The 24,282-nt window shown below is 36.7% G+C and overlaps 1 protein-coding gene and 1 pseudogene across 1 annotated transcript in view; both read right to left on the bottom strand.

Annotated features, from left to right (window-relative positions):
- Positions 1-280: 280 nt before the first annotated feature.
- Positions 281-1,930, bottom strand: LOC149557517 (cysteine-rich receptor-like protein kinase 43 pseudogene; annotated as a pseudogene).
- An 11,214-nt stretch (positions 1,931-13,144) lies between these two features.
- Positions 13,145-24,282, bottom strand: part of LOC149557514 (uncharacterized) — a 49,718-nt gene continuing 38,580 nt past the window's right edge. The window contains exon 3 of the mRNA XM_089832173.1: positions 13,145-13,788. Coding sequence (XP_089688299.1) covers positions 13,390-13,788 — 399 coding nt within the window. The 3' untranslated portion in view covers positions 13,145-13,389. The remainder of the gene's footprint in view (positions 13,789-24,282) is intronic.

The following is a 24,282-nucleotide window of genomic DNA, read 5'->3' as shown; positions in this document are numbered from 1 at the left end:
GGTCGAATCATTGATTTGTTAGGTTATTTGGAACATGTCTTCAGACTCTTCTTCATGATCATCGCCAAGTTTGACAAAGAAACAATCATTCACAACATCAATTGCTCATGCACTGACTGTAGTCTAGATAGTGATACTACAACCTTGTCTTCCCATTGATATGGTTTAGAATTTTCAATCCTTTGGAACTGATTTTGATGAGCCATTATCATATCCACCTGTCAGTCGCTGCATATATGTTGGACAAAAGAACATAATGCCCTGGACTTTTGGTATCTGACTAAAACAAGAATTCTGCCACACGTTCTCCTAATTCTATATTGGAATGAATTCTACAAGAAGCCAGCAAAGATGCCCATACAGTAGCATTAGGCTTTACTGGCATATTAGTAATCAAGTTGTATGCCTCGTACGAATGACCAACACGGCCAAAGAGATCAACCATGCAACAGTAGTGTTCTATTGTAGGAGTCACATTATAGTATTCGTTCATAGAATTGAAGTACTTCCAGCCCTCATCCACGAACCCTGCATGGCAGCAAACTAAAAGAACTCTAATGAATGTGATATGACTTGGTTTCATGTTTAAAGATTTCATCTTCTCAAAGAGATCCAAGGCTTCCTTACCAAACCCATGAATAGCTTTCCCTAGAATGATTGCATTCTCTTGTGTACATAAAAGACCAAAGTGAATGTATCTTGATATTTGTTCAGTTGAAATACTTTCAAGTATATCATTGTCAATTACATCAATAATATTTCCATTGATATAATATCTACATACCCTATCTAATAGGCTGCAAAATTGGGGAAATAGCTTAACATCAGTCTTCTTTTCTCCACATATAATTTCTATGATGACAATGCCAAAGCTATAGATATCAGCTTTAGCAGATAAATGACCTAGCATAGCATACTCTGGTGCCATATACCCATAGGTTCCTGCAACCTTTGTGTTGACAAAAGTCTCGTCCTGACCAACCAGTCTTGCCAAGCCAAAATTTGATATCTTTGGTTCCAATTTCTCATCAAGCAAAATATTGCTCGCCTTATTATCTTTGTGAATGATCGTCAGCTAAGAATCTTCATGCAGATATAGGAGACCATAGCCTACTCCACGTATGATATTCAAACACTTGTTCCAGTCAAGTTCTTTTCTCCGCTCTAGATGAAATAGAATTTTGTCAAGGCTTGTGTTAGATAAGAACTCATATATAAGCAGGCGTTCTGGTCCCTTTGCACAACATCCAAGGAGATTCACAAGATAACGATGTTGAATTTTTGCCACAAGCTTGACTTCATTTAAGAACTCCACTTTTCCTTGCGAAGATTTAAAGTAGAGCTTCTTTACTGCTATCTCTTTTCCATCTGGCATTGTACCCTTGTATACAAAGCCAAATCCTCCCTCCCCAAGTTTATTATCATCATGGAAATTTCTAGTTGCAGTCTTGATATTTTCCAAGGTAAACACCAATTCAGGCTCTTGGTTGAACATGGAGTCCATATCTGCACCTCTGTTTACGATTTCTCGCTTCCTTAATACTGCAGACTTCAATTTTCTTCGGAGTGCAAATATGGATCAGCAATAGCACCACCAAGAAGCCATCGAGAACACCCAAAAGAATAACTATTTTACTCGAAGACTTTTTTTGGTGGAGGAGGCAGCAAGGTTGAGCCATAATCGTGCCATGCAATTGTCCAAGCCAACCGCAGCTCCAAGACGAGTTCCATTCTCAGTTGCACCCAACACTTGGATAATTGTAGTGGATAAGCATGAGCTGCAGTCGCTGAGATTCGTGATATCTTTCCAACACTGGAGGAAATCGAACGTTTGGTAGGTCATGGAGGCATTTGTTTGTCCAGAAGAAAACAGATCAAGCGAATGAAGGGCTTCATCTGACAAGTTTTTGAGAAGTGCCTTAACTGCCATGCCCTCTCTACGAACGACATCGAGGAAAATGTAGGTAGGACAAATGCAAACCTAAATTGATTAGGTTTCAAGCTTGCCAGCAACATTCGACCAAAAATACTCTAATGCTCTTTCAAAAAAAAATCCGATCCTCACATATGTTGCAATCATTACTGTCCATGACCACACGTCCCATTAGAGAATTTTCCCAAACACCTGCAGGGCCTCGTCAGTGTACCCTTTCTGCGCATACCCTGCAATTGGCGCCATCCAGGACACCGTATTTGGCTCAAGAATTTTGTCAAACATGTATCGTGTATCCTACAAGCTTCAACATTTCACATATCACATAAATGTCTACCACTCTGAATTCTCCTTGAGTTAATGTTCCAATTTTATCAAAAGCAATTGCTTCTATCCTTCCCAAGGCTTCTAGAAAGTTTCCACCTTTGATGAGGAGGCCCATCCTGGCAGCTTGTGCCAAACCACAAGCTGTGGCAACTGGAGTTGATATGACCAAGGCGCAAGGACAAGCAATGACCAAGAGGACTAAAGATAAGTAGAGCCAATGCCACTCATTTTGCCTTTGGATCAGAGCTGCCACTGTGTTGGTAACTGCTCTCTCCTCCTATGGATATGATTCAGCCTATCCCAGCCGGCAAGTTTGACATACTCAGGTGTTGCTATTGGTGTTAAGCTCTGCATTGAGGCAACTTTCTTCTCCCAACACATGGGTTCCTTCTTCGTTCCAATAGCAATACTGTGAAGTTCTGTGAAAGTGTTGTTGCCAGTGGACATCCTGCCATTCCTCAACAATCCTTAGCAAACAATCCACCTTCCTCATCCAATTCCATTTGGTGTTCAACATGATGATCTTCTTGCTTCCGATTCTTAACCTTAATCAGCTAAACAGAGAGGTTAATGATTGTCTCAAAGAGGTTAAGAAATACGCATTTTTGGAGAGGTTAATTAACCTACTCCAAAATGTGTAATTCGGAAGTTATCATTAACCTGTTTTGAGAGGTTAATGAATATGTGTTTTTGGAGAGGTTAATTAACCTACTCCAAAATGCGCAATTTGAAAGTTATCATTAACCTATTTGAGAGGTTAATGGTTAATGATAAACTTGAAAACGCGTAATTTGGGTTTCTCCATTAACCTGCGATAACTTGGGGCTAAGAAGTCAGATTTTGAAAATTTCAAGTGCTGGGCGGAGCTGGGAATGAGCCAGAGATATGAAGATTTAGAAACTCACAAAAAACTCAAAGACAAAATAATCATTTCAATGACCAAAATGGGACGAATTTCACACATAACCAGGGAATCGACAAGTTCAAAATTGAAACATTTGATGACTGGGTAACACTCTTGACAGAGCTCACTTCAATAAAGTTAAATTTTTGGATTGTCAGTTTTGAGGTGATTTTCCCCTAAACAGTGTTTCCAGGTTAAATACTTGTGCCAAAATTGTGTTGCATGTTCCTTTCATGTTTACTATTTATTGTTGCAACTTGGTATAAGCTGAAAATTCACTCTGTAGAAGAAGTTAAAAGTTTGTTGGATGATTAAGTTATATGTTAGATCTAGTTACTGAGCTAATGATAAGAAAGTAAAAAGAGTTAAAGTTTTCGAAAACATTTTTAAGCCCTATAGGATAATTGATTATAATTGATTCATCCCCCCCCCCACCCCCTCTCACATGTCTCTAACACCTTGAGATATGTCTTCGCACATGGCGACGACAACAAATGAGTCATCTTCTTCATCATTCTTCATGTGCCTTTAAATTCATATGCATGTGAGCTTTTGTTGAGAAATGGCGAGAAACTTATGACTCGCATAATGTACTATAGTCTAGGATAGAGAGTTGTTCAATAGATGTTTGATGTTCAAAGGATAAGCAAGGGATGATTGTAACCTAATAAACACAAGAAGGGGTGACCATTAAATTTCACATTGCCTACAATCATCGAGGACAAGCTACACCCAAGCCTTTAAAATAGGGACTAAAATTCATTGTAAAGGGAGTCCAAAGAATCCAAACTAGGAATAGTTACTATAAGCAAGTGGATTCCTCTTTGTAAAGCCTTAATATTGTAATCAAGTTTTGAGATTTTTCAATACAATCAATCATGCATCAGGCCTTTGGTCTCTATAGTAAATCACATTGTGTTTATGATAATCTTTTGTGCAAACTCAACCTTTAATGCACTCATAGATAGTTGTTAAGTAGACTATGCACAATGCATTATAAGTAGTAGTTAATCTTGTATGGTTTGTTCTATGTTTAAGAGTTATGTCCTTTAGAAGTCAATAATTATTTTCAATTAGAGGAATCCATTCCATGTCTAGATACTTCATACTAAAGTAGTTTGTGTGCTCGATCAATAGTTTGGCGTATCGCCTTGGTTTTTGTCATAACCTCTATACCTGTTCTCCCCTCCACTCAACGAAGAATCGGCTTCTAAAATCTTAGAGGTCATCTAATGACGCGCGATAAGTGTCCCCCCACTCACTAGGCTTCCCATAGAAATTGTTGTGCTCCTACAGGAAAATTCAGGAGTCAACACATCTAATGCCTAATAAGCAATTCTTAGCTTTATCCACTACAAAATAATTAAAAATTATGTTCCTTGCATAAGGCACAACCCAAAACTATAAAATAACTTGATAGAATGGGTTCTCAATTGTGAAATTTGGGCTCGAAGAAAATGGAATTGATTCATTAATGAGATTGACTTTATTTGTAGATGGAGATGGAAATTGGTTAGATAGGAAAACAAGAACCAAATTATGCATTTTAGAAAGTGGAGATTTTTTGAACTCTATATAGAGGTTGTGTAATAGATGTTATCTTTGAAAAGCAAGTTAAAGAATTACTATTTGAACACCTAGAACGGTATGGACTTTTGTGAATGTAATATGAAGAATTGATAACTTTTTATAATTGATAAATAGGAGATAATTTCCACAGCAAGTCAAATTGTGATATTGCTATTAGGATTTAACTGTATGATTTTGAGTCAAACTCATTGACCTGTGTTTCATGAGTACTGATTCAACATGAATCTATCTCTCATGATAATAAATGGAACACTTAGCACTCATTGGATCTAGGTGATGCTCATAGGGGTGAAGCATCGGGACTTCTCAGGAGGTCACCAATCCCAATACTACTCCAGCTTGAGCGCGCTTAACAACAGAGTTTCCTCCATGGTTAAACCCAAAGCTTGCAACCCCATTTGCAAAACCTTCACCAAGTGTTGTGCCTTATGAACCATTCATTAGAAAGCCCCTTAAGCTCATCAATTGATAAGTAGGAGATAATTTCCACAGCAAGTCAAATTGTGATATTGCTATCAAGATTTAACTATGTGATATTGAGTCAAACTCATTGACCCATGTTTCATGAGTAGTGATTCAACATGAATCCATCTCTCATGATAATAAATGGAACACTTAGCACTCATTGGATCTAGATGATGCTCACAAGGGTGAAGCATCGAGACTTCCTAGGAGGTCACCCATCCCAATACTACTACAGCATGAGCATGCTTAACTTTTTATAAATTTGGTCTTTGGTGGAGTTCCATTTACATGGATTTTATACCTCCACTCTAATTAACTTTACTAATGAGAAGAAAAAGAGTTCTGCTTGAGAGTAATTTTGTTTTGTATGGATTTGTAGGTTTCATGCAGGTTAAGGTATGTGTAAATAGTCATTGCTCCAAAAGTTGTTCTACCACAAATACTTGAGAATAGAGGATTATTGCGAAAAAGAACAAAACCCCCAAGAAGAATCACATAGGTCTTCAACTATCCAAATACATGTGTAGTAGCTGAAATAACACTACTAGGTGATTGGAAATAAAATAGATTCAGACCATGCATTATCCAAATACATGTGTAGTAGCTGAAATAACACTGTCAGGTGATTGGAAATACAATAGATTCAAACCATGCATCTATGGAATGTGCATGATTTCTTCTAAAATCATTTATTAAACAAGTTTGTACCTGTGCTAAAGCATCAGACCACAAAAGTATAAATGTCAAAATTGTAAAAAGAATTTTATTTACAGTTGCAGTGCAGACAGTTGTAAAGCCTTATAAATGAGAAAAAATTAATTTTGATTATAATAATTGCTAGTTAATATTTCTTATTGTGCATTAGATCAATTTGATTATCTCATTAAAGTCATCTTATTTCCATATTAAAAATTCTATGGACTGACATTTCCAAATGCTAACAGAAACTTTGAAACTTTGATCAGTAAATAAATAGCTTAATACAAACTCTAAAGGAGAAATTTTCCCAAAAGAAAACCATGCATGTTTTCTCTAATATGGTTTTCAAAATCATATATGATGTGAGATATGATAATATATTGGATAAAGAGATGTTATACTTTCCAATTCCCCTAATGCACTACTAGACAGAACAAAATAAAATCACACGCTTTCAATTATTCATTAATCTAAATGCAAAGGAAATAACTCAGTTATACGTATTTTAGTTTTTATAAATTTAGCTTGTAATATTTATATTGCAACAATTTTTTAGTTTTGGTGCTTTAGGATAGATGGCATGTGGTCAGTTGTGTTTGTCAGTGGACGTGCAATTCCAAAACAGGTGACTCAAACAATTCCCCTCTGCGCACTAGTTTACCTATGCCACCATTGTGAGAAGGCGGGCCATGAGACCATTGTATATTGTACCTTGAAAACGGTGAATTATCATATTTTCACAGCATACAAAATTTTAGGAGAATGGTCAAAAAATGGGCCAAGCATTCTGAATGACTATAATTTTAATTTGTTTTTTACAACCTCTGCATCTTCTTTCCCAAAACAAATTTGTGGATGGCATAGGCACATGTAGGAAGCAGTGAGAATATTAAGGGTAAGAAAAAAATGAAAAATGAAACAAAGTTTATTGTAGAAAAAGGACATGCAAAAGTGAGAAAGAGGGTAATTGTTGGTTTTATGTAACCGTAACAATCATTTTTTCATGAAGGATCTGTTGCATCATATGTAAACCAGAATCCATGCCTAATGCCATTTTTTGCATCTCATGACTCTGACTCAGGTTATAATTCAAAAACAAATGATGCATATAAAGTTTACATTGTGCCGGTCACAAATAGATTTGGCATCGTATAAGATCCTCTCAGCATTTGTGCCCAGGCCATGATCAAGAAAACTAGTAAAAATTGGAATTCCATCAATTTTTGTAAGATTTGAAATTCAAGTTCATGTATATTGCTAATTAGAATCAAGTAGATTCCAAGCTATTTTCCCTTACTTGAGTATACAACTTGTGGTGGTTATAATTTTTCAAACCCATGTCCATTTCTCTTTTCTGTAATTATTTCTAAAGGTGAGTGGGTTTTGATTTACCCCATTAGACGAATTTGTCTAATGACCACTCTAATATTTTTTTTGTCTTGCCTTATTGCACATTGAGTCTACCATGAAATTTTCATAGCCCTTTCAAAAAATTCACTTTGTGCATATCTAATAACTTATAGCTTTCAACAAAACCTCATTTCTTTAAGGCATTTTGTAAAACAACGGCCATGCCCTTTCAGTGATTTCACATTTTCTATCCATAGCCACCAAATTGCTACAACTATATCCTCTACTAAACCATGTGTTCCATTTCGCTTAGACAACTGTTTGTATCTCTCATTTTGGCATCACAATAGAAGATGTTGGCAATGAATGCAAATTTAGCTATAACTATTAGAAGCCTAAGTGCCCTCGTAGCTCAGGATCTTAGGGTTTTGGCAAGATACCTATTATACAGGAAAAAATGTTAAGGAAGAAAAGTAGACTCTAAAGACATCCATCAAATACTTGTGAAAGACTATAAGATTTGTATCATGGAATGGATATGGTGAACACTAAATAGAGAATAAATATGCTATAAATAATAAACCAAATACCAAATACATGGAAGATTTAACATTCTATAGCAAAAAGAAGTAGAAATGCAGAGGTTAAAGTCTTAAATAATATAATGGCATGATGTATCCAATACCATACACTAGAAGACCAGTACCCATCAGCAACTATAACTTCCCACAAAAAAGGACATGGAGAAGTATTATCCATACCTCTGGGCCAATCTTTAAGGTATTTCAAAGTTTCAAACCTGCAAAATCTATAGAAGCATTATGCGCTTTGCATTACATTAGAGACACGCAACTATTACAATGAAACCCACTCTATAAACACCCAGATAGCTCAAAGAAGTTATTCAATTCTAAACCTCAAAAAAATTGCACTAGATTCAGTTTGTGCACAAAGCCAAAGCACTCAGAAAGCTCCAGTCCCAAACCTATTGTCAAAATATCCTCTCATGTTCAGGTTTTTGTGTGCAACAAGAAGGATTTTCAGATTTTATGAATACAAGTGAACATGAAGGATGCACATAAGGCGACGGGAAAAAATACGAAATCAAGACAACAAAAAATATAAATGTACACTACAAGAAAAGGGGTTTTCCAAAATATGTACAAGTTACACTAGCATGCAATGTTAGATTCCTCCAATGCCACCAGAAATCTACTTTTCCTCTATTTCCTGAGTGAGGGCAATGTTCCAAACAGACTGTGAAGGACGAGAGAGAGAACAACTGTAACCCTTGTCTTTTGGGTATAAAACTTGTCATGTGCCTTTAAAAGAAAAAAAATTAGATGCTTGCTGCATATTTTCAGTAATGTATGTACATGCAAAGAAAATTGTTATGCTACAGAGTATGTTGTGAACCTATAAAAACTATGATGGAAAAAATGTCAAAACCCTAACAAATTAAGGATGAAATAGAGTAAAGATATTTTAGTTTTTACAAATGGAAAGAAGTTTTACAATTTTAGAGATGTGAGGATTTAAATTTGTCAACAGATTAAGGAAAGAAGTTGTACTGCTTCCAAAAGTATCATAGCCACCAACAAATTGTAATCAGCTTGACCTGCATAATTGTTATATTGGAAAGAAACCCTTATCTTTTGGCTATGAGACCAGTCATGTGCCTTTAAAAGGAAAAAAACTTAAGATGTACTAAGAATAATGGAAATTCTGAAATGATTCTGCAAGAGATTCAAGTCAAACAGTGATTGCTGCAGGTATAGAGTCTAGTAATGGAAACACAATGGCGATTCTCACAAATCATAGGGAAAACCTAAAAATTCACCATTTCTACCATATTGTAAGCACAAGTTCAAAGATGCAGATAATGGGTATGAACAAATTCTAAGAACAAAATGTGGGGCTGTAAAAGCTGGAATTGCAGATGGTTCGGAGGATTTATAGAACTCAAACAAGAGGGAAATGACCTAACCATGTAGTATTGCTACAGTGCATTTAAAGTTCAGCAGGTTCATTCTCTGCCAAGAGGGGAAGAAGGTTTACAAACACTACTAATACTTGATTAAATGATTGAGCAGAGGGCAAAAAACCTAAGCCAGATTCATCCCCTATTGCCCGGATTTGGGTCTAGGTCCGCACAGGTCCAGATTCGCCCCCAGGTTCACTGCGGGTCCGGGCAGGGTCCTTAGTTTGGACTGTGGATTCATGCGGGTCCTTGCTGGAGCGAACCCGGACGAACCCACAGTGAACCAGGGCTAAAACAACTTCAAAGAATGTGTTTTTCTAATTGTTTTCTTATGTATCTCTAAAAGGAACTTAACAAAAAACATTTCACTCATCTAATCTCTTATGATGAAAAGGAGGATGATGATATAGCAGCATATGGGACTAGTGAAACCAGTTTGGGTTCCAATGATGAGGATCTAGATATAGTTGCAGTTGCGGATGAAGCCATTGATCCCTCATTTTATGATGATCCATTTGACCCTTGAAGGGCATTTGATACTATGATTATTGATAAACTACTAAACACTTGTCATCTATCATCATGTTTCAAACTTTATTATTTGATGAACTAGTCTTCGTTCTGCAATTTAGTAATTCAATGTATTATTTGATAAACTAGTCTATGTTTTGCAATTTAGTAATTCAATGTATAATTTTCTTTACAATCATGAAGATAGATTAATGAGTGAGCATTTAATGTTTATCGTTGACATTTGGCATACAAGCAACAATTGTTCATATTGTGAAATGACTTTGTTTTGCAACTATGCATGTTTCTCGTGTGTGTGTGTGTGTGTGTGTGTCTATATATATACTCACAAACCCACCCACGAACCCGAACCTAGAACCCGAATCCGTCCCCAAACCCGAATCAGCAACTTAGAAAACAACCTTATCGTGAACCTTGAACCAGATGGTAGAATGACGTTGGGGAGTGTTGTGATTTCCGCTTTCAGAAAACTTCACTTACATTACCTGCCAAAAAGTTTTCTCAAATTAATTTGCAATATGTGGTGCCGACACTGAAAAATAGATTTTTTAAGATTATGCTGAGTGTGCGACTCTTTTAAAGTAGCTGAATTAAATAAATTTATTGTCATGGACTATTGAGAAATTTTAATATTTTTGGTAAGAATTTTTGAATTTTCTACTGGCCTTTTTCTCCAGCAGCCAATGAAAATAGAGACAATTAAACTTTTTTTTTTCATTTTAAAAATATATACAAATTTAAGAACACAGCCACAAACATTAAAAACAAAAAAAATTAAAGACCAATACATAAGTTTTCCTACATAGCTGGAAATAAATTAAATAATAATAATTTGTCCCAATTCACTTCCATCCTTAACTGCATTATTCACCAACTCTTCACTTTTACAGGATTCTTTTCCTTCATCTACATCTCCTAAGGCATCATGAAACTCTAGTGCATCTTCATCATCTTCATTATCATATTGGAGATCTTCAATACCATTTTTATCTTCATTTTAAAATACAATTCAATGTACCTCTGCTGCAAACTGTTGCTTCATCCTCTCTTAGCATACCGCTGAAACTTGTCTCTTCTCTCTTTCATCTTCATCACTATTCACGAGTGTTTTACCTTCCCCTTATCTTTCCGGCTTTAAAATCTTCTTCTTGACCTGCCTTATAACACTTCTCATTCTTTCATACACATGCACAAATACAACAATATCAAATCAAACAAGAGACCAAAATGTCTCCATGAGCACCTCTTCCGTAAACACTTTCCTCTCTTCACTTCTTCCTCCGAGTGCTTCCTTTTGTGCTTCTTCCTCCTTACATTCTTTCTTATTTTAATAGTTTTCCTTCATGTTCTCCAAAAAAAACTTCCTTCAACTCTTCCTTTACATGTTTCTTGTTTGGCAACTTTTTACTATCTAAACCTCTAGGGGTTTCTCTCCTACTTCTATAGGCAGCCATCATTTTCCTTCTCTTCTTCACAATCAATTATATAGACCACTTAACCTTCCTCCTCATTGGCCAATACCAAACATATTCTTGTCCTCTCAAGCCACAGCGCTTCTCTGATCTTACACATCTTGAAATCTCTTCTCAACTCTGTCATTTCTCTATCAAACCCTACATCTTGTCTTATCGACTTTCATCTTGTCCTTTCTTTTGAAGCGTTCTCCCTTATGTTGTCGCCACATCTTTCTATCTTCTCTTCCTGACCTGATGATACCTCACCTAAGGCTTCTCTTATTTTCTTCAGCCTTTTTCTTTTGTTCTACTGTCTACAACAATTTGGCCTAATATTCTTTCATAGACTTCCTCCTACTCGGCCCACTTCTACTTGGTCTCTTCCTTGTTCAACCTTTTTCTTTTATTCAGCCTTCTGCAAGAATTTGGCCCTACTCGGTCTCTTCCTTGCTCAACCTTTTTGTTTTGTTCAGCCTTCCACAAGAATTTGGTCTATCTCCTTTACCTCCATCCCCCATCCTCTCATCCCTCTATTTCTATTTTATTCCTTAATTTGTTTTCTTTTACTCAACTGTCAATCCCTAACTATCCTCAACTGTTGTCTCCCCTTGTCAAAGGTAACTAACCTCCATTGAATTGTCCCATTTGAACAGTGTTTGCCCAAATGGAATCTTCACTCCAGCATGCAACTATATTCGGTAAATCAGCAAATACAATGACTAACAAAATTAGTCTAAAGACTCACATTATAAAACATGATTTTCAAAGAGAGCTTGACGTGTGATGCTCCTGCATCACTGTCTCACATCCCTCACAGATTTGAAGCTTGGAGAAGATATTTTGATTATTGCTAACTTCATGTGCTTGGTTAACATGTTCTAAGGGATTAGTTTCCCAAAATATAGATGACAATTTCTAAACATGACGATGCCAATAAAAACTAGCCATCTTCAAATCAGCATGGGATTGAGCTTCTCAACATTCTCTTCATATCTTGAGGGTGACTAGACATGCCCTACAAAAAAATATAGACAATGATCTTGATGCCGCCTACTATCCTTGAAATTATTGCTATCCTTATTTTTTGAATGATAAGGAAATAAACTGTCATTCTATGTTGTCCCATCCATGAAATGTTGTGACATAATTGAACATAATATTTTTGTTAATGATATTAACAGAGTTAGTTTAAGTTAGATAGTTAAAGTTGAAGAACAAAATTTCAGAAACACAATATTTTTGGCTTCTTTTGTGTATCACTAAACAGGATAATAAAGGAAAATAAATCTCATCTTTGCATCTCATAATAGGGGTACAAAGCATGCTCCTTTGAATGGCTTGCAAGTTGCAACATTCACGGAACTTGCATAATCACAATTTATTATTTATGAAAATTAATATGCCTAAATAAAATTATTTCATTGAAGCTAGTGAAAATTTCTGATTGAACTTGCAGATGTCAGAAAGTGCAGTGCGTAACAAATCATGAATGTATTATTGATATTACTTTTCCATTGATTATTGCTAACTTCATGTGCTTGGTTAACATGTTCTAAGGGATTAGTTTCCCAAAATATAGATGACAATTTCTAAACATGACGATGCCAATAAAAACTAGCACGATAGATAAACTTATTAGAAAGTGAGATTTTGTCATCAGAAATATTGTTGTAATTGTTCATAACCATGAATAAAGCGAGTCATAAATTAAATAAAACTTACGCATCTACAGGATTTATTTATTGCCTTACTTTTGCTGCTGAATTAATTATGGATTGGCAAGTGTATGGAGTGTTGGACAGCTGCAGTCAACTATCATAAATAATAATGTGTTGGGTTGTCCTCCTCAGGTTTCACATCACTAAATCTATTGACATCTCATGTGGGTATGACCAGACTGATTGGAGATCTTGTCTAAAACATTCACAGATATTAGGACAATTTTCAAATGATACCATACTTTGAGGAAATAGAAATATGGTACCCATTTTATGTTACAAATGAAAATTTTCAAACGAAGCTGTATTTGTTCAGGAATGAGACGATTGTCATGTTTAGTTGGTAGATTTGAAGGAAATGTTCTATTATGTTCAAATATTTTGCTACAAAATTGCTACATTGGTGCAGTTAGAAGGCACTGACATACATTGTACATCTAAACAAAAACTATGTCATTTTCTTTAATGGTATCTAAAATTATACCAAGTTTCCCCTCCACTCTCTCCCCTTTTCTTGGTTCAAATGATATTGCATATACATCAGCTTCTTTGGATCGCTCAGCAATTAGCCTTCCAATAGTTCTACATGCATCCAAATCAGTAAGAGAAGGCAAACTGTTCCTCAAATCCTTTGAATTTGTAGTAGCCACAGAGACAACTTTACTTGTTACTCTGTGCATCACTTTTGCATGAATGTACTTATTAGAGATGAATACATTCAGTAGAAATGGCCTCATGTATTTATCTGTCCGTTGTTTCCATGACTTCTTTCTTGGGTTCTTAGCAGACTCACTTTTAGAGCGCCTTGTCCATGCTGCTTGTACCACTATCAATGGCTGTGTCAATGAAGTAGAATGAATCAGGAACTTAACCGTTGGCATCAACTTTTCAAATGGCATGTGTATATTAATGAGCAAGAAAAATAAAATTCATAAGGTGCAATTCCAAGCATGGATTCATCATTAGACAAAGTTGCATGGATACAGATACAAATGCACAGATATGAATATGATATCAGGTACAGATATGGCAATTTTTTGGATATGGCTGGATACAACATTAAAAAAAATATTATATTTAACACAAACTTTGAAGTTATTAGAGGAGATCATTACTTCTAAAGCAATATAGAGAAATAAATGCTACAAAATTAATTTAACACTCTACAATGAAAAAATAGTAAAGTTGCATTGCAAGATAACCCAAAAACTGGGTTGCTAAAATGAAAAAACATTTATCTTTCTTATTCTGTAGGTTCTGTTTAAACTTTTTTTTTTAAATACATGAATACAGTTTTTCAAAATTAAATTTAGGAAGATTCATGTCAATTTATAAAACAATCAAATCAGATAGTATCCAGCATGGATAGAAAATCAATGTTTTTTGGGCACACATGGGTATGATATCCGTCATGTATCCACATTGTATCAGATACAGGGATATGTGCGCACAAGGAGGGACAGGAATTTTTGACTAATCTCTCATTAGAACAAAATTGAAGGGACAAAATCTATTGCATCAACATCCTGTGCAAACTCTCTAACCCTCAAACAGGCATCAGAAATACAAAAATAGAGGAAACCATATCTAAATAAAAACATGGAGCATGCCAATGTACATTTTCATTCACTTTACTGTAAAGCTTCTTGAATACAGAGTTTACCAAGCAAAGAAACAAATTTGTATCATGATTCTGAGATAGTGTGCTTCTTACTAAGGGATGGAATCATAGAAATACGGTGACGTGTCCCCACCCTTTTTCCCTGACGCATCCGAGACGAGGACGCATGCGGGATGTGGGGACGGCATCCCCGCATCCCCAGCGGTGCACCATTTGGCCATCATTTCATCAGGGACAGGGGGATGCCCCGGCATTCCCTGTGGGGGCGGGGGAACGGGAACAGCTATGGGGATGTGTGGATAGGAACAAGTCCTCTGACCTCTGCAAGGAATGTCTGAGTGTGCCCTATCCAACCAAAACTAAACTAAAATAAACATGTTTTAATATTCTATTGGGCGTATTGAATATCATATCATGCTGCTCAATGTAATCATCTTGATGATGAGATACTCATTCTTTTGATATCTATGACTTTTATTATTTAATATTTATATAATAGAAGTTAGAGCTCTTTCATTTCCTCATTTGAGTATATAAAATTTTGATATTTAATGTTCAAAGTTCTTTCATGTTCAATGTTCAATGCAATGTTCAAGACTCAAGTATTTAAATTTTATTATTTTAGTAAATTAATATTTTACATCTTTATGTCTTATATTCTTATACATCCTTTCATAATTAGCATTTTAAGTATCATATGTATAGTATATACTATATACCCCCATACCCTCCTCCCGTCCCCCACCGCCATTCCCAAATTGAGGCCCCTTTGTTCCCCGTCCCGGAAACTTGCCCCCCTTGTCCCCACATCCCCCAAGCCAGTGTAACTATGGATGGAATGCTTTTTGTAATAGAATTTTCATAGCACATCCTATAGTGAAAAACACAACATATCAAAGTGAGTTCATTATGATTATCAAGCCATGGAAGCCATGCGTGTCTTTCTTGGTATTGATACTTTCATGTCACACCAGCAAGTAGTTCCAGAATACCAGTTCTCAGTCCAGTCCAAATTTTACACATCTAAAAACTGGTTACAATACAGCAGAGGAGTAAAGGTCAGAATTTCTAAAACTGAACTCCAAGAATGTGCAAAAGAGATGCACCTTGCTCAAGATAGGCAAACGCATTCACAAAAACTCCGGAATGCTAGAACAAGAAGAGATGGAATCCATAGCAAAGGCCCTCTCCTATTTGGTTCCCAACTTAAATATGTTAAAAATAATCTCTTAGTCACAAGTTTGAATTGACAACTAATGTGGCAAAAGCCCAACTATTTATAATGAAAAAGGAACTACGATTAGATGCAAAACTGCTAAGGTAATGCTCACTAGATACTAAATATGCTACAAATATAAACTCATAGTTAAAACATTCAACTAATATATTTAGTATTGACTAGACGGGCAGAAATGATCCATCTTCTCCCCCCTGCCTTGATTAAACCACTCCAAATGTATATCAGCATTCATCTTGATTCTTTCCTAAACGGCTGTGGATATGTATAGTGTCAAATAATCACAATATAATTAAAAGAAATAATAACATAACAAGTAGTGTGCTTAGCTGCCATTTGCAGATGGCAATGCTTATGGGTCATATGTCAGAATTGTACAACACTTAAAAACGTAAATTCAACTGATGTAGAAGTTTTGAAGCATTGCTAGAGACTTCCCAAAGGTGGAACTGTTGGAAATTACAATTGGAACAACTGTTATGTTGTCATTGATGTCAAACCTACTGGAGAGACATTTACTAATAGTGTAGAGTGCCATATCAATTGATTGATGAAGAGGATTTGAAAAGAGAGATAACTAGATGAACTAGTGAAGTTGTTGAGTAGAGAGAAGCAAGTATGTTGGAATTACAATGGCCACTTGATCAGTTGGTCTTTGACGATATAATATGTTGTTTAATCATCATATGAAGTGAAGCAAACAATTGAGTTGATGTGTAGAAGAGAAGACAATAAATTGAGTAAAACACTAAGCTTGACCGAGTGACAATTTCACTAGGTCAATGAAGGAGTTGAAACAGAAGATTAAGGAACTTAAGAGTTAGTCGAGTAAACAATATTAGCCGAGCGTTAGTTATGGCCGAGCAAGATGATGAAGAAAATGTAGTAGCGACTGAGCGTAGTGAAGGCTGAGCAAGTTAGTGAAAGCCAAGTGAGACAAAACAGTAGAGACCGAGCTACTCAGTGATGACCGAGCAGAAGAACATAGTGATGACCGAGTCTCAGCAAATTAACAGCTTGTGAAAGAATCGAGTTTGAAGCCGACATAGTTGAATTTCTGGATCAGGCAAAACACATAGATGATAAGGATTGATGAGCTAGCGTATTAAATGCACGAATTGAGTTTGTTATGCGATCAACAACAAGGATTCATTGAGAAGTTTCTAGAAGTATCAAGAAAAAATTAGAAGGACAAAATGATGGATAGATTCATTGAATCTGATCAAACCCTAAGATCTATGGTGATGTTTAAGCGGCAAAAGATCAAAGCTACCTATTTAAGGAGGCATAAGAAATGTTTTCTAAGGTTGGTTCATTGTTGATTGGCGATTTTGTGGAGAAATTGTGAAGAACAGAGTAGTAGAGGAAAAGTGAGAAGATTGGTGAGGTGTGATTACTTGTAGGGTTGCCAAGCAGATCAACGAAGGAGATGATAATGAAGTCCAATAAATGAATTAGCAAATGAGTCAAATGGAAATCTAAATTTGCAAAGGGAGTCGTATCTAAACAGATCAAACTTAGTTGTTACTTTCTAACCATTGTGGCAGTCAAAATTCTTTAATCAAGGTTGACCTAATAGTCATTTTGTAATTCCTTTAACCAAGGTGACATTCTAATGGAATGATCCAAAGTCCTCTAACCAAGCCACTCCTAACAGGGTTATTAACAAGGTCACACCTAACAGTGTGTTTTGTAACCTTTAACAAGGTTGGCTCTTAACCGAGTTCAATTCAAAAGAGTGAAAAGTGGTAACTTATTACTTGGTGGTTTTCCCCAAATTGGGTTTCCACATTAAATCCTAATGTCATATGTGTGATGCATGCTATATACTATTGTTTATTTACTATTGGTCTGCATATACTGAACAAAGAGTTGAGTGATGAATGAATATGTTAAGGTGTTGATGAGTTGCTATATGGACCAAGTGGTTTTCTAAAATTGTGTAAGTTGTTTGAAGTTAGTGAAAGTTGAATTGGTACATCTAGACCTGAGGATAACTGATTCACCCCACCTCTCAGTTATTCTGAATATTCTAACAGGAGCATCATATAGTTTGTCAACTATAAATACCAGGAACATAGGAAATGGAAGGTCCAGATAAAGAACATAAGGCATGCTATGAGAAAGTGGCTTGCATGGTTCTTCATAATGTTTAGTATATTGTAGCTGAGAATATTGTTCTCTATAAAATTTGGCTACTAAGATAGCCACCCAAGATCTAGAGGCCTATTGGAAAGCGCAATAATTAGAGAAGATTGATATGACAAGAATAAAATGTATACACATAAAAAATGCAATAGAATGGAATAAATGGAATCAATCAAATTAACTAAATGATAGTACGTAGGAGACCCCTTGGTTAAATAGACCAAGGTGAGACATAGTAAGGTAAAAGATTATGACAAGTATCTTTATCTTATGACATGATACATATGGTGATAACTTATTACCCACCTAAGGTCAAGAAGTAATAATGTAACAAGTCCACTAAATATGGATCACCCTCCAAAGATATAAAAGTGGTAGTATAACATGACCACTAAAGGTGGATCTCCTTCAAAATTAGAAAATTAATAGTGTAATGCACTCACTAAAGGTGGATCACCCTCCAAAGATGGAAAATCCATTAAGTGATAAGTGCACCAAAGGTGTAAGTCCCACTTAAGGTGTAAATATGATGGCGTGATAAAACCATAGAAAGTGGGAATATTCCTATGTGTTCCCTCAGTAAACTTAAGTAACATGTTTTTTTAGAACCTAGGAGAAGAACTTGCTAGGTGCAACATTTAAACACACCAACATTCTCCTCATCATCTTAATGATCCAATAACAAAGAAAATCATTCGATTTCTCAAATTTTAGTGTAAGGATTCAAATAAATACATAATCATTACCCAGAACCTAATGACTTGAGAGTATTCATATTCGTTAATTAGAAATATCCTAGTTGTTCTAGCAATCCTCATAGAACTACATAAATCTAGCATGCAATTTGAACAAAACTCGGTTATTCCATTTTGTAAGTGGTACAGTAAATGCTATAAGTTGTATTTATAAAAAAATATGATGAGACAACCGTGAATGGGCTCAGATGATTTAATCCATCATATGAGGTGGTAGGTGATCTAGTGTGGGTAAAACCGAGGGTTGGTGGAAGTGCAATTTTGATGGTGCTTATAAGGGCAACCCAAGCCCTTCAGCAGCAAGATTTATTATTTGAGATTGGGAGGGTAACTTAATTGCTTGTGCGGGTAAACGACTAGCAGATGGAACAAATAATGTAGTTGAGGCTGAAGCAACATTACTAGCCATCAAAGCAGCAAAAAGTTTAGCAGCTCTTATAGGAGATTCACAAATAATAATAAATGCAATAATCAAAGGTGACAAGCAAGCTTGGCATCTTCATAATCCCATAGATAAAATCAATGAGGAGTTGGCTCCCTTAGAAGATTATAAAATCATGCACGTTTGAAGACAAGGGAATAAGGAGGCAGACATTCTATCAAAATGGAATTTATCATTTAAAATGGAAAAGACCAGAAAACCTATTGATGGATGATGGAATCTAAATTAAATAACTGTTACCTTTCCTTCACCTTTAAAAAGCACTAAAAGATGTTACATGTTTTGGCAGTGGCTCTAGGTAAGGTGGAGTTATTGTGGATGGGGAATGAAGTGATGCAGCCTTCTAAAAGACATCGCATTTATTGAGGGGGAAGTCCGATATTGCCGCCTTTAAAACTTGGCATTTGGTAATTAAACTTACCAATGGTAAAGTCATTTGGAATGTGTATTCTAGCTTGAGTGTGAAAGGATGGAAACAACTTTCACTTTCACCTCCTCCAAGCAACAAAACCCATTTCATGTCCAAATCACAAAGAAGAGATTAGATAAAATGTTTGTGTTTGAAAAGAAAAAATTTATAGAAAATGTGATGATGATTCTGGGAGAGATATTTATGAAGTGGAAAACTGCCATTGAACAAACACAAATGTGTTCTCTAAGATTATAGTGTGGAAGTTGTAGTTAGGTGAAGAAAAGTATGTTATCGGAGTGGTGATGGAGACCACTATTCCATGAGAATTCCTCAAAGGCATGGATAATATTCTCAAGTGGTCAATTCTGAGGTGGGGATAAATCTATCTAATCGACAAGGTGGACTGGAGAAGATTGAAGGGACTAAATACACCTCATTTGTGTGGTAGTTTGATGAGAAACGTCGAAGGCAAAGATTTAAGGATGCTCGTCATGGATGGTTAGCACTAAAATTGGTTGTGATGATTCACTTACTGGATAAAGGCATTGCAGAAATGAAGCGGGTGGTTGGCTAGACAAAGGAGGATGAGAGAATTAACAAGTGGCTCCATGGTGCAGGGGCACCTTGAAACATAGGGCCCTCACCAATTTCAATTTTTGTTGTGTAATGCTCCTATAGAGCTCTTGTAATTAGAATAGGGGTCTAAGGACCTAGGCGGGTGTTTTTGGCAACATTGGCTAGGGGATAGGAAGTCATAAAAGGCCTTAGAATCAAGGTATTCCTTGCCATAAAGTAATAAGTGACATTTAGAGTTTAAGGAAGTCCTTGTCATTGAAGTCCTAGCATGGGTCTCTAGCATTAAAAAGCTAAGGGATAGCTAATTTGGCAAGGAGTGGTTAAAAGATGCAAACAAGAAAGTTGCACAAAAATTGTTATGCAAAAAAAAAGTTGCTGATTGACTTGCAAAAACCCTTCCAAGCATGATGGAGACCGATGGAAGCCCTAAGTGTATGGGGAAAAGACCTAAGAAGCCATATATAAGCTTCTGAAACCCTAAAGTTGCCAGAGGTTAGAAGTCAATGTATGGACCGTATGCTGCAGCATGAATTTTTGAGTGTGAAAAGACAAAATACAGAGCTTAGAAAGATTTTGAGCATTTGATTTTATTACTGTTTATTTGTCATTGTAGATAGACTAGTTTAGGACATTTTTGCTTCAATAGGTTAGGTTTGTTTGTGTTTCTTTTCAGTGTTTTGTAAATCTTTTATTTCCAGCCAGTTTGCTGTCCTGAACCAAGCAGTTGGCACTTAAAGAGATGTGACTCACTATCCCACCATAGAAACAGTACGGCCTCTTGGGGATAGTGAGTGTACTCTATGTACTTCCTATTTGCAAAAGGAAGGGCCCTCAAATGCCATGGAGGCATTTTTAAGCACTTTCCCTAGGCGAGTCAGAGCATGCCATGCTAGGGAACATTGAAGTTGCAGAGCTTACAACTTGCAGGGTTGTGAAGATTGTTAGAAAAGTGAACATGGAGGTTGAAGGGGAGTAAGTGGAGATCCCTTGGGACGAAGGAAAGGGTGCTAACAATTCATTAGGGCACCTATTGAATCCAAACAGCAGACTGGTCTTATAAAGGCCTAGAAAACCTTTAAACCCTCAGATTTTGCAGAGGTACTGTATGGCACTTTGAAGGCACAAAACCTTGAAAATCAGTTAGTACTGATGAATTGAATGGAGGTCTATGAAGGAAGTTTAAGCTGCTTAGTGGAGGAAAATTGAAGAGATCCTTGATTTCTAGGAACAAGAGGGCTAATTGGGGCTCTTTCTTGTAGCCCTATTTTTAAGGGAAAGTGTGAAATCAGTAAGAAAGTTAAATGCATAAGGTTGCTTTATGCCATGGAAGAGATGTGTTGAAGGGTCTTTCACCATCTCTATAACCCTTGAACTGGTGTACAAGAATTGATCTAGGAAGACCCAGTTCAGTTGGACACCTAGAGTGTTCTCCATCTAGGATGAGAACCTAGTAAATGGCAAGAAGTGAAGTTTGTTCAAGATAGAGGAGTGGGGCTTAGGATTGGGGGATCTCTGCATAGGAGGGATCCTATAGATCCATTTGGTGATCTTGTAAGACACCTTAGGTCTCAGAGGCAGCCTAGAAGCATGAACTTGTGATTTAGTTCATCCCCTCTCCCTATCAAGTGGTATTAGAGCCTTATAAAAGGTGTGGGAAAATCAAGTGCAGAACAAGGTGAATGTTGTCACCTACTGAATCCAATAGTTCTAGCATGATGGTGACCAATGCTGAATTGGCCAAGAAGGTAGAAGAACAAGAGAAGGTACACAAACAAGAGGAAGATAACAAGTCTTTGAGAGAGATTAGCACAACTTGAACAGTTGTTAAGTGAAGTTCAAGACACAACAGATAAAGTCAAGGACAAGATGGAGCAGAAAGAAGAGCCGGAAGCCAAAGAGAAAGAGATTGAGTTGGAGGAAGACGCCCCAACACCAAACCCTATTATACCAAAGGAGCCTTTCTTGAAGGTACTAAAAGCAATAAATAGCAAAGCCTTGGAAGGCATCCTATTATTCAGTGGCAAGATTGATCCAGACCTCATCATGGAATGGATTGAAGGAATGGAGAACATTTTGAATGTGATGGTGTCTCTAATGCTCAAAAGGTCAATGTGGCAAAGTCAAGGTTAAGAGGAGCTACTCTAACCTGGTGGAAATTTGTTCAAACAGAGAGAGAAAAAGAGGGGAAAAGCCCCATTGTCACTTGGAAAGGAATGGTGGCTAAAATCAAGCAGGCTTATATCCCTGAAGACTATGAAATACAACTGCATAGGAGAAGGCAGAATCTTAGGCAAAAAGACATGGATGTACACTCTTACACTAAAGAGTTCCAAAAGTTAAACTTAAAGTCCAAGGTGGTAGAAGATGAAAGCATCAGATTGGCAAGGTATTTGAATGGGCTCAAGTGGTCCATCTAAGAAGACATGAGTCTTGTCACCCCTAAAATGGTCCATCAGTGCTACCAAATGGCTCTAAAAGTGGAAGAGAAAGGAAAGAGGAAGCAAGACTGTACCTCAAAGAACAGAGGAAGAGGTAGAGACAGCAGAGGACATAGGGGAAGCTATGGAGGTAGAAGCAATGATAGTAGGTCCCAAGGTGAGTCCAAGGTGACTGAACAAAGTGGAGAAACCAGTCAAAGAGGTGGTTCAAGCAAAGGTAGAGGCAAAGGTAGATCACCAGGAGGAAGGGGACCATCTTACTTTGCTACAATGAAGTGTTACAACTGTCAGCAATTGGGGCACCTAGCCTATAGGTGTCCTGAAAAGGGATCAGCATCACAAGGTGAAAAGAAAGTAGCATACATCCATGAAGATGCTTCAAGTGTGAAGTCACTTGATATTTAGTTGGATTCAAAGAGTGGTGAGAATTTAATGATTAGGAGGATCCTGATTAAAGAGCCAGTTAAAGGAGAGCCCAAGCAAAGAAGGTCACTCTTTAGGGTGAGGTGTAAGATTATGGGAAAGATCTGCAAAGTTATCATAGACTCAGGGTCTACTGATAACATAATTTCAAAGGAGGCCACAGCTAAACTCAAGATTCCTAAAATACCTCATAGCACTCCTTATAATGTCACTTGGTTAAACAAGGAGCAACATGTTTTGGTGAATGAGCAAGCATGGATTGAGTTCACCATAGGAGGATATAAAGACAAGATTTTATGTGATGTTTTACCCATGGATGCCTGTCACCTATTATTAGGTAGGCCATGGCAGTTTGATAGAAAAGCCATACACAATAGTGAGCTCAACTCATACACCTTTAAGAAGGATGGAGTGAGTTATAAAATTCAGTCATTACTTGAATCAGATAACCAAGGGAGTGGACCTAATGTGCTGATGTTGAAGGGGAAAGACTTCATGAAAACTCTTGACAAAGAAGGAGTGGGTTATGTTGTTGTGGTGAAACCCAAGGAAGAAAGAGAGACTGAGGAGGAGGAAATACCTCATGAAGTGGAGCAAATTTTGGAGGAATTCAAGAGCATTATATCAGATGGAACACCTGCAGTCCTACCACCCAAAAGAGCAATCAGCCATCAAATAGATTTGGTTCCAAGGGCATCTCTTCCAAATAAGGCACAATACAAGCTAACACCTGAACAGAATAGGGAAGTTGCAAAGCAAGTACAAGAATTGATGGATCAAGGGTTGATAAGAAAAAGCATCAGCCCATATGCCGTGCCTACTATTTTGACACCTAAAAATGGAGAAACATGGAGATTATGCACAGACTCCAGAGCCATTAAGAAGATCACAATCCGGTATAGGTCTCCCATACCAAGGATTGAGGACTTAATGGATTGCCTAGGAGGGGCTAAGTACTACACAAAGATAGACCTTAAAAGTGGCTATGTCAGATAAGAATAAATGAGGGAGATGAGTGGAAAACAACTTTTAAAACCACTAAAGGACTCTATTAATGGCTAGTCATAACATTTGACCTCTCCAATGCTCCAAGTACATTCATGAGGCTCATGAATGAGGTGTTGAAAGACTTCACAGGTAGGTTTGTGGTAGTCTACTTAGATGATATGTTAATTCTCAGCATGAATAATGAGGAGCACTTAGAGCATATTGGAATTGTATTGTCTAAGTTACAAGAGGAACACCTAACCATCAATCTAGACAAGTGTGATTTCATGA

This window comes from Cupressus sempervirens, chromosome 5, assembly GCF_028749045.1.
Source record: "Cupressus sempervirens isolate cs-2001-9-10 chromosome 5, ASM2874904v1, whole genome shotgun sequence".
Lineage (NCBI taxonomy): Eukaryota > Viridiplantae > Streptophyta > Pinopsida > Cupressales > Cupressaceae > Cupressus > Cupressus sempervirens.
Note: the sequence above shows the minus strand (reverse complement) of the source record. Positions and strands in the feature narration are given on the sequence as shown.